Source organism: Schistocerca nitens, chromosome 8, assembly GCF_023898315.1.
Source record: "Schistocerca nitens isolate TAMUIC-IGC-003100 chromosome 8, iqSchNite1.1, whole genome shotgun sequence".
NCBI lineage: Eukaryota > Metazoa > Arthropoda > Insecta > Orthoptera > Acrididae > Schistocerca > Schistocerca nitens.
Window position 1 is genome coordinate 417,432,756 of NC_064621.1, and position 12,250 is coordinate 417,445,005.

General features: G+C 44.0%; 1 protein-coding gene across 1 annotated transcript in view; it reads left to right on the forward strand.

The window, feature by feature from the left end:
• Window positions 1-12,250, forward strand: part of LOC126198577 (sialin-like) — a 97,919-nt gene that overhangs the window by 30,676 nt on the left and 54,993 nt on the right. The window contains exon 2 of the mRNA XM_049935014.1: window positions 10,982-11,166. Within this exon, the coding sequence (XP_049790971.1) occupies window positions 10,982-11,166 (185 nt within the window). The remainder of the gene's footprint in view (window positions 1-10,981; window positions 11,167-12,250) is intronic.

Below are 12,250 nucleotides of genomic sequence, written 5' to 3' on the forward strand. Positions count from 1 at the left end.
GTAAATCTGACCATTTTTTCCTGGTGTTTGCAGGTGATTATTGTAGCTTATTTTATTATGTAAACGGAGATGAGAATCTAATATTCATGGGGGATAGGAATGTGGTTGTAAGGGAAGTAGGAGAAAGGATTGTGGGAAAATTTGGGCTTGGTTCTACGAATGAGAAAGGAGAAACCCTAATTGAGTTTAGCTAGTAATAAAAAACACTCTATTCAAGAAGCACAAGAGGAGGAGGTATACGTAGAAAAGGTAAGGAGATACAGGAGGATATCATTTAGATTACATCGTTGTCAATCAGAGATTCGGAAATCAGATACTGGATTGTAAGACGTACCAACAAGAAGATGCAGACCGAAATCAAAATTTAGTAGTGATGAAGAGTCGGGTGAAGTTTAAGAGACTAGCTAGGAAGAATCAGTATGCAAAAAGCTGGATACGGAAATACTAAGGAATGAAGAGATACGTTTGAAACTCTCTGAGGCTATGGATACTTCGGTAATGAGAGGTCAGTAGGCAGTTTAGTTGAAGAGGACTGGACATCTCTAAAAAGAGCAATGACAGAAGCTGGAAAGAAAAACATTGGTACAAAAAAGGTAACTGCGAAGAAACCAAGGGTAACAACAGAAATACTTCAGCTGATCGATGAAGAAAGAAGTACACAAATACTCAAGAAAATTTAGGAATAGAGAAATACAAGTGACTTAGAAATGAAATAAAAAGTAAGTGCAGAGAAGATAAGGCATAATGGCTCCCTGATAAATGCGAAGAAATCGAAAAAGAAAGCACTGACTCAATGCATGGAAAAGTCAAACAACCTTCGGATAAATTAAGAGCAAGGGTAGTAACATTAAAAGTGCAATGTAAATTCCGCTGGTAAATGCAGAGCAGATAGCAGATAGGTGGAAAGAGTACCTTGAAGGCCCCTATGAGGGGAAGACTTGTCTAATAACTTGATAGAAGAAATAACAGTAGCCGACAGGGAAGAAAAAGTATATGGAGATGGTATCCGTTCTTTCGGACATGTTCGAAAGAGCAGATACAATCTCAATATATAATTGAGGCTAACCGACAATTGACCTTCTTCTTTTGTGTGGATACACACGCATTGCTCGAACTCTTACGGGACTGGGTAAGATTGTCTGCCGCGAGTAATGAATGTAGTGGGCAGGGAATTACGAGTGTAGCGTGCGGGCATTAAGTTGGGAATGTGGGTCTCGCGGGGAGCGTGCAAGGGATAAATCCCTGCAGTTGTACTATCCTCTGTGCCCTCGGTGGCTCATTATCATTTCAGGAAAAAAAGGGTATCTAGTATTAGGATCAGAATTTAGCATAGCTTTGGAAGATTTAAAGCCAAATAAGGCAGAAGTGATAGTTAACATTCTATCAGAATTTCTAAAATCACTGGGGGAAGTGGCAACAAATGACTATTCACATTGGTGTGCAGAGTGTATGAATCTGGGGATATACCGTCAGACTTTTGGAGAAACATCATCCACACAATAATGAAGAAAGCAAGAGCCAACAAGTGCGGGAACTATCGCACAATCAGCATAACAGCCCATGATCCATGTTATTGACAACAATAATATACAAAACAATGAAAAAAAAATTTAGGATGTGTTGCATGACGATTACTTTGGCTTTAGGGAAGGCAAAGGCACCAGAGAGGCAATTCTGACGTTGATTATGGAAACAAGACTAAAGAAAAACCATGACTCGCTCATATGGTTTGCCGACCTGGACTAAGTGTTTGACAAGGTCAAATTCTGAGAAAAGTCGGGGTAAGCTACAAGGAAAGACAGGTAATATAAAATTTGTACAAGAGCCAAGAGGGAAGAGTAAGATGGAAGACCAAGAACGAAGTGCTTGGATTAAAAAGGCTGTAAAATAGGCTTGTAGTGCTTCGCCATTACTGTTCAATCTGTATATCGAAAAAGCAACGACGGACATGAAAGAAAGCTTCAAGAGAACAGTCAAAATTCAAGGTGAAGGGTGTTAATGATAAGATTCGCTATCTTCAGTAAAAGTGAAGAAGAATAACAAGATGTGTTGAACGGAATGAACAGTCAAATGGTTATGGGACACGGACTGACAGTATATCGAAAAAAGAGGAAAGTAATGAGAAGTAGCAGAAATGAGATCAGTGACTAACTTAGGGTTAATGGTCACGAAGTGTTTGATGAAGTTAAGGAATTCTGCTACCTAGGCAGCAAAATAACGCGATGAACTTAACAAAGAGGTAATAAAAAGCAGACTATCACTGGTAAAAAGGGCATTCCAGGCCAAGGCAAGTGTGCTAGTATCAAACATAGACCGTAATTTGAGGTAGAAATTTCTGATAACGTGCGTTTAGAGCACAACATTATATGTTAGTGAAACATGAGCTATGGGAAAACCAGTTAAGAAGAGAATGGAAGCATCTGAGGTGTGGTGCTGTAGAAGAATGTTGAAAGTTGGGTGGACTGATACGGTAAGGAATGAGGAGGGTCTCCGGAGAATCGTCGGGAAAGGACCATATTGAAAGCACTGACAAGAAGAAGAGACAGGATGATAGGACATCTGTTAAGACATCACGGGATGACTTCCATGGCAACAGAGGGAGCTGCATAGGGTAAAAACTGTAGAAGAAGACGGAGACTGGAATAAATCCAGCAAATAATTGAGGACGCAGGTTACAAGCGCTACTCTAATATAAACAGGTTGGCACAGGATAGGAATTCGTGGCGGGCCGCATCAAACCAGTCAGAAGACTGATGATTCGGAGGAAATTAAAGTTTGTAGCTTAATGAGTGCGTACGTGTTTTGTAGGCAAAATAATCTTATTAAATTGTAAAGGTTTAACATCCGAGCTTTGATGCACTGTTATTTTCGCAATCGCGCACGTAAGACAGAGCAATGAAAGAGGTTCACTCCCCCCCCCCCCCCCCACCTTCCCACCCCCCTCCATCATACTTAGTTAAATTCACGAAACGACGCAACACAGCAAAATACTTAGTATGAAGTTCAATTAAAAAGATTAATGAAGAAGGTAGCTGTATATGAAGAAAGACTACATAACATACTATCTGATCAAAAGTATGTTGATATACCTGTGTAGGAAAGGAGGCGAGCAGTATTGCGTTATCAGTAGAGATACAATTAACAGCATAATGGCTTGATCAGGAGAGCTCAGTGACTCCGAACATGGACTAGTCATTGGAAGTCACCTGACAAGGCAAACTCCTCGTCGCACATCCCCCTACCCCCCTTCCGCCCCCGCCCACCCTCAGATTTAGTGGCAAGGTGGCGCAGTGGATAGCCCATCAAAAAAACTGTACACAGATCAAGCATGAAAACAGGAAGTAGGTGTACTGAACCGTAAAACAAAGAAGCAAAATCGGCACGGTGGATAGTCCAAGTTAAAAAAAAAAAGTTCAAATGGCTCTGAGCACTATGGGGCTTAACATCTGAGGTCATCGGTCCCCTGGAACTTAGAACTACTTAAACCTAACTAACGTAAGGACATCAGACACATCCATGGCGGAGGCAGGATTCGAACCTGCGACCGCAGCGGTGGCGCGGTTCCGGACTGAAGCGCCTAGAACCACTCGGCCACAGCGGCCGGCCAAGATGTGCAAACTGTCGCGGTATTGGACTACGAAGAAGGAGAGCCTTGTTCAAAGCTCTCCCCTGCTTCTTATCTTTTCTTCCGCAAACTTATAAACTGTTCGTCTGGTCATTGACGTATTTAAATTTGCGTCTGTCTGGTAGTGTAAGGTCTGATTGCAACAGCAAGATGTAAGGAAGTGACCTCCAGACGTACGTACCTCCTATTTGTCCTACACAAGGACAACACGTTATGGTGTTGCGTTCAGTTTTGGTAGTTTTGACTCTTGAATTCCTTTGTCGTAAGTTCACACCCGTTTATTTGTTGTTATCATTTCTGTGAGAGTTCTGTGTGGCATCTCGCCTGCTCTCACTATTCATTACATTTACTTGCGACGGTAATATGGTAATATATGACTCATGTTCTATAGCCAATATATCGTGTGACAATTGCCCAGACTACACAAGGAGAACAGATACGTCAATGACAGCACGGAAAGTTCACAATTATGTGGAAAAAAATGGAGCACGAGGGAAACTTAAACACGGATCTTCCGCTCTGCCGTCGAACACCGTGATAACACAACCACGACCCCGTGCCTCTTGCAACTCCCTCGATGTTGCACATCTTGAGCTTGGTCGTTCACTGTTTTTGTTTTGCTTCTTTTCTCACAGTTCAGTACACCTTACTTCTATTTTCATGCTTGTCCTGTGTTCTGCTTTTGACGGGCTATCCACTGGGTCAGTTTACCACTAAATCTGAGGGGGGTGCGATGGGAAGTTCCCTTTGTGACTAACAGATCCATCGGGGACATTTCAACTCTTCTACAGCTGCCCGAATCGACTGATGGTCATTTGATGTTCCAATGTGGAAACACGAAGGAACTACCACAGCTATACCAGGGTCAGTCTGACCTCAGGCACTGACGGTCAGCGAACATCGAGAATAGGAGAGATTATTTGAAAAAAAGGTGCTTTAAACAAGCGGAAGGAGTCACTCGTGTGTTCCAAAGTGCTGCCAACAGGCTAGCAAGCGCAATGACTCGGCGTAGGGAGTTAACAAGAATGGGATACAACAGCCGAGCAGCCCCTCTTAACCCACACTTTTCTCTAGGTAATACTCAGCGACGCTGGAGGCGGTATGAAGAGTGGATCAGTGGAAACAAGTGATTTAGAGTGAAGAATCACGCTACACCCTGTGAAAATCCCATGGAAGCGTTTTGGTTTGGCGAATGCCTGAAGAACGTTACATCAGGTACTGTGCCAACAGTTAAGTGCAGAGTAGATGGTGTAAAGGTGTGGAAGTGTTTTTCGTGGTTGGGGTGTGGTACCCTTACTGCGCTTGGGAAAACACAAGATGCGGAAAGATATGAACACGTTTTACAGCGCAGCTGTTTGGAGCGTTGTCCATGAAAGACAAGGACATGCGTTACAGCGCTGATCACGTACTTGATTTGAACCTATCAGAACGTTCCACATACTGGGAAGTTTAGATTTTAGGTACTTAACGGTGAAGTGGTTTTAATTCTCGCATTATATGTAGTTGAAACAATATTTCTCGGTATTCAGGCGCTGATGAAGCAACTGCTTGTCAATAACTAGCTCTTCATATCAAGAGATATTGTACCTCAGTTCTAGCTCGTCAACAAAGAGATGGTTATAAATTAAAAATATTACACATGTAATGGACATATGTTTTTATTCTAACAACCTCTTTACATTTCCGTATGCCTGTATCACACTAAGACTGTGCATGAAATATTGCTGTAAATTAACTGTCACAAAGTAGAAACAGAGCCTGTAAGTTAGTCTCGATTCATCTAATAGTAACCGCCACCTATTTGTTCTACATCTCCGTGTCAAAGCAAACCTCTTAGGAAATTATTCCTAAGAGAGATGTTCTTCAAATTCGGAAGGCGATACTTTATGAGGAGTGATTGACAAACCAACGACATTAAAATGATAAATTGAATAAAGATTCTTCCAAGCTTTTTAGGCCCAGAATGACAATTGTCAATTCTTATAAGTAAGAAATGGTTGATTGAATTATAATTCCGTTTCTGAAGCTTATAGCTTAATCATAAGGTGCCACCAGCTGATTTATTAATTTGTGGCTGGGTGACAGATTGGCCAGTCAATCATAAAAGAAAAAGCACACGGCTGTACGACTCACTCGGTGCAGTGAACGGGGAGCCCTCGCTTTCCCAAGTCATATTGATTTCTACAGAGGAGATTTACGCTCTCCGGAAATGTGATAATACGTTAGCAGAAAACATGTTCCAAAATTCCGCAACAGAGAGACGTCAGAGATATAGGCAAACAGTTCTGTTCGTCTGTTCGACGACCATTCTTGAATACGGGACTTATCTGTGTTGTTTCCCATCCATTAGGAACGCTTCGCTGCTTCAGAGATAACATCACCTTGATAACATGGCTTTCGAACCGTAGCGGAGCTTTTCCATTCGTCACTACTTGGCTCGACACATACCTGTCTAAAATTATAATTTAAGGTCAGTTCCGAGCTGCTGGAGTAAAATTAAGTTGGAAAGAGGGGAACACACAAATGGGTGCTATACTAGTTATGGCACGCATGGATGAACTGAGATAAATCTCATAGTGTAATATACACTACAAAAATATAAAACGATGCACCATGAAGGAATTAGCTGAATGGGGCAAAAATCGGGAGATATGGAGTACATTTACAGGCAAACAACTCATTAATATTTCAGAAAATTTCGATGACTTGTTCAAGAGAAAGAGCTTCGCAAATTGAACAAGTGAATAATGTGTTGGTCCACCTCTGCTCCATATGCAAGTTATTATTCGGCTTGGAACTGATTGACAGTGTTATTGGATGTGCTCCTGGGGGATATCATGTCAAATTCTATCCACTTGGTGGGTTAGATCGTCAAAATACCGAAATGGCTGAAGGGCCCTGCCCATAATGCTCCAAACGTTCTTAATTGGGGAAAGATCCGGTAAGCACGATGACAAGCAGCAGAAACTCTCGCAGTGTGCCGGGCATTATCTTGCTGAAATGTAAGCTCAGGATGACTTGTCATGAAGGGCAACAAAACGGGGCGTAGAACAGCGTGTCATGGATCACATCCAAAGGGGTCCTGCTATAAAAAGAAAAGGCACCCTAGACCATCACTCCCGGCTGTCGGGTCGTATGGCAGGTGACATTCCGGTTGGTATCCCACCGCTGTCCAGGACATCTCCAGACACGTCTTCGGCCTGGAACCTCATTGACTTTAGCAGAACTGTCTTTAGAGATGAGTCCCGCTTCGAAATGAGTCCCGATGAGCAGTTACTTTTCGTTTTGTCTTAGAGTATACATACAGTTGAAAGTGCCGGTATTGCTAAAATCATTAGGTGATAAGTCAGCAGAATGTACTACCAAAGGAAACGAAACTATTGGTTCATATTAATTCCAGTTATATAATACTTCTCATGGGTATACAAATTAATTAAGTAATTTATGTAAAATTCACATGCGAATAAAACAAAACAAGATCACTCATCAATCTCATTAAGGGGACAGTAAGACAATACATTCTACTCTCGTGAATCGGGGCCACAGGAAGTCAAGCAAAAGATGCATCGTATGTAATAATATAATTTTTTTAAATCAATATGAATATGCAATACAGACTGCCTTTTATGTTTTTATTAAATATCGTTTGCAGATCGCTGATATTTCAAAGTATGATTGCAAAAATAAAGATAATTGAATGTAATTACAGAAATTGATCTGAATCAACAATGCCTAAACGAATCGAACATCTCATCTCACATTGCAGCGCTTACCAAAGCAGGCTCAGAGCCACATCTGAAATCAGTGCTATCACCCATAGAAGCCTATTTCCTCCTAGTACAGCACCAGAAGTCGGAAGGCTGCTAACGTCAGAAACTCGCATCTGCCTCCCTCGGGGCGTAGCACTAGAATCTTTCATCTCCTTCCGTCCGAAACTAACTCCAGAATGATCTTCATACTTCACAACTGAGCTCTCATCAAGCTTCGGGTAAGAAAACCGCTCCGGCTTGTTTCTGGCGAGTCATCTTCTTGCAAGAACTGAACGACCACTCACCACTCATATCCTCCTAAATGAATTTTTGAAACTGGCCAATGGAACAGTGGGAGGTTGACTTGTTAACATACCCTCCTAAGAAAATATAACATTAGTCGAGCGGGATTTTCCACGTAAGGGGATAGAGGGAGCCAAAGAGCAAGCGAGGCAGCAATTGTTTGTTCAACAAATTGTTCCAGTACCACCTCGTCGTAGGACTTGAGTCCTTTGAAAATTTTCTGTTGACTAACTTTGGGCTATACTACAAAAGGTTGCTCCTCGTTTCACTACTTAAAGGAAAGACGCATAATTACACAAGAGAAGAGGCGTGGCTGAAATCTGAAGAACGATTTTGTTTTCCAAATCACCTCACACCACCGAATTTGAAGAAGCAACGAGCGCCATACTGTAGAAGGACAATCTTCCATGGCATGGCCGCGGCCCAGAGTGGCTTGGCCAAGCGAGCATTCAGTTACTAGAAAAAAAATTATTATTTAATAGCGAGTATTAAGAATGGACCATACTCTGCCTACAACAAGAGATTAAACTATTACTGTCGGAAAATGGGATGAGGTACGGTTGACATATTGAACTTCTGCTGTTGTTTCTGCTAATTATTACTACTTTGCCCACTTCCTTCTTGTTCTAGAGGCAGAAATTAATCAAGGAACAGAGGTAGAGGCTGATCTCAATGAAAAAACCCAGCCAAGAAATGGTGGGATCGTTTTACAATGCTACCGAAGTTTGTCCACTGATACTCGACATTGTTTGTGCTGGAGATGAAGTTTTCATGCTGACCACGCAGGTGATCAGAAATGTGTTTCTAATCGCTCTTCCAAAGCAGAAAGATATTCCTAAGTTCCTTTGTATTCCTATTTACAGCCGTATTCGGTGATGTTGTAACGACCTTACGATCACTGATTCGCTGTTCTACACTGGGTCAAAAAGTTAGGATCTGTTTGTCACCAGCAGATCAAGGATGTTATCTACACTAGTCACTCCTCTGATTGAATGCGAAAGGTAATTTCCGGAAAAGGTATTTGGAACAATTTTACACGACTCCCTGTCCCCACTATCCGCTCTAATCACTTGAGTTTCCTAGCGTGCAGCTGGTACGTTGAAATCTCCACCTGATACTGAAACATGACCGGGAAATTTACGAAATATTCTCGAAGTTTCATCTAAAAGGTTCCGCCATTACTGGTCTTGAGGTGCTACACCTCTCTTTGTCGACAAGAAATTCAGAAATAAAAAAAAAATATTTTCACCTAAAATGAAATAAACACTGGACGGGTAGCTTATCCTTCTAAATCTATACTTTTGTTATGTAGTTCAATATGGTACAAACAGAGAAAACACCAGACGCCTCCTCCATGCAAGATTTTTCTTCTGGAATGTCTAGAGAGAGACCAGGCTCACAAGTTGAGATGGAGGCTGATCAGAAGAGATTTCTTAGTCTTGAACCAATGCTAACACACCATATTTCAAGACCAGCTCGTCCCCTGATTCAATGTCACAGTGCGATTATGATCCCCACTAATCTCTCCACGCAACAAAGCAGAAATTGCAATTCCCGCAATTATCGATATCTACAAATACACTCCTGGAAATTGAAATAAGAACACCGTGAATTCATTGTCCCAGGAAGGGGAAACTTTATTGACACATTCCTGGGGTCAGATACATCACATGATCACACTGACAGAACCACAGGCACATAGACACAGGCAACAGAGCATGCACAATGTCGGCACTAGTACAGTGTATATCCACCTTTCGCAGCAATGCAGGCTGCTATTCTCCCATGGAGACGATCGTAGAGATGCTGGATGTAGTCCTGTGGAACGGCTTGCCATGCCATTTCCACCTGGCGCCTCAGTTGGACCAGCGTTCGTGCTGGACGTGCAGACCGCGTGAGACGACGCTTCATCCAGTCCCAAACATGCTCAATGGGGGACAGATCCGGAGATCTTGCTGGCCAGGGTAGTTGACTTACACCTTCTAGAGCACGTTGGGTGGCACGGGATACATGCGGACGTGCATTGTCCTGTTGGAACAGCAAGTTCCCTTGCCGGTCTAGGAATGGTAGAACGATGGGTTCGATGACGGTTTGGATGTACCGTGCACTATTCAGTGTCCTCTCGACGATCACCAGTGGTGTACGGCCAGTGTAGGAGATCGCTCCCCACACCATGATGCCGGGTGTTGGCCCTGTGTGCCTCGGTCGTATGCAGTCCTGATTGTGGCGCTCACCTGCACGGCGCCAAACACGCATACGACCATCATTGGCACCAAGGCAGAAGCGACTCTCATCGCTGAAGACGACACGTCTCCATTCATCCCTCCATTCACGCCTGTCGCGACACCACTGGAGGCGGGCTGCACGATGTTGGGGCGTGAGCGGAAGACGGCGTAACGGTGTGCGGGACCGTAGCCCAGCTTCATGGAGACGGTTGCGAATGGTCCTCGCCGATACCCCAGGAGCAACAGTGTCCCTAATTTGCTGGGAAGTGGCGGTGCGGTCCCCTACGGCACTGCGTAGGATCCTACGGTCTTGGCGTGCATCCGTGCGTCGCTGCGGTCCGGACCCAGGTCGACGGGCACGTGCACCTTCCGCCGACCACTGGCGACAGCATCGATGTACTGTGGAGACCTCACGCCCCACGTGTTGAGCAATTCGGCGGTACGTCCACCCGGCCTCCCGCATGCCCACTATACGCCCTCGCTCAAAGTCCGTCAACTGCACATACGGTTCACGTCCACGCTGTCGCGGCATGCTACCAGTGTTAAAGACTGCGATGGAGCTCCGTATGCCACGGCAAACTGGCTGACACTGACGGCGGCGGTGCACAAATGCTGCGCAGCTAGCGCCATTCGACGGCCAACACCGCGGTTCCTGGTGTGTCCGCTGTGCCGTGCGTGTGATCATTGCTTGTACAGCCCTCTCGCAGTGTCCGGAGCAAGTATGGTGGGTCTGACACACCGGTGTCAATGTGTTCTTTTTTCCATTTCCACGAGTGTAGAATACAAAATTCTTCCGTATCCTCATACTGATCCGTTGCAAATATAATTAATAATTTCTTTTTATTATTATGTAGTCTTATAAAAATGTATTACTATAGTGAAAACCAATTCGAAAAATGAGAAAAAAGTTTGAAATTTTTTACGATGGTACAGAGTACTTATGTTATACATTTTGGAAATATTAAAAATAATGACGATGTTAGAATTCTGTTTTCAGAATAAACAATACAAAAGATGATTGCATCGTGAAATATTGCTGACAACTTTATCCTTAGACGTGCACATGTTATATTTTGCAGCTCTCTTTCCACTTCGGTATGCCATAGCAGCGATGGGTATACTGGCAATCCTCTCCCAGTATATATTGAAGGTGACTCTGTCGGTGGCTATTGGTGGAATGGTCAAGCAAGTAGCTCAGGAAACCTCGGCGGATGAAACTTGTCCCCTGCCAGACACTGCAAGTATTAACTCGACAGACAATGAGGTATGTGCAACTGCAGTAACCATAAAGTACCAAGAGTAGTGTCATCGATCATAATTTATCGAATATCACTGAGGTGACAAAAGTCATGTGATACATCGTAATATCGTGCCTTGCCTCCTTTTGCCGGCATAGTGCGGGAACTCTAAGTGACGTGGACTCACAAAATCGTTGGAAGTCCCCTACAGAAGTACTGAGCCATGCCACCTCTACAGCCGTCCATAATTGCTAAAGTGTTGCCGGTGAAAGATTTTTTGCACGAACTGACCTCTCGGTTATGTCCGATAAATGTTCGACCGGATTCATGTCGGGCGATCAGCGTGGCGATCTGCTGGCTCGAAAGATCCAGATCGTTCTTCAAACCAATCGCGAATAGTTGTGGCCCAGTCACTTTGGGAACATGAAGTCCATGAATGGCTGCAGATGTTCTCCAAGCAGCCGAAAAGACTATTTCCAGTCAATTATCGGTTCAGTTGGACCAGAGGATCAAGTCCATTCCATGAAATCACAGCCCACACCATTATGCAGCCACCACCATCTTGCACAGTGCCTTGTTGACAACTTGGGTCCATGGCTTCGTGGGACTGCGTCACACTCGAACAGTACCATCAGCTCTTACTAACTGAAATCGGGTCACACCAGACGTGGCCTCGGTTTTCCGGTCGTCTGGAGCCCAACCGATATGGTCACGTGTCCAGGAGAGGCGCTGCAGGCGATGTCGTGCTGTTAGCGAAACCCCTCGCGTCGGTCGCCTGCTGCCATAGCACGCTAATGCCCAATGTCGCCGCACTGCCTAACTGATACATTTATCAAACGTCCCACATTGATTTCTGCGGATATTTCAAGCAATTTTTCTTGTCTGTTAGCGCTGACTACGCTACGCAAACGCCGCTGCTCTCGGTCGTTAAGTGAAGGCTGCTGGCCACTACATTGACCGTGGTGAGAGGGAATGCTTGAAATTTGGTATTCTGGGCACATTGTGGGCACTGTGGATCTCGGAGTAGTAACCTCCCTAACAATTTCCGAGACGGAATGTCCCATGTGTCTAGCTCCAACAACCATTCCGCGTCAGTCTTGTTAATTCCCG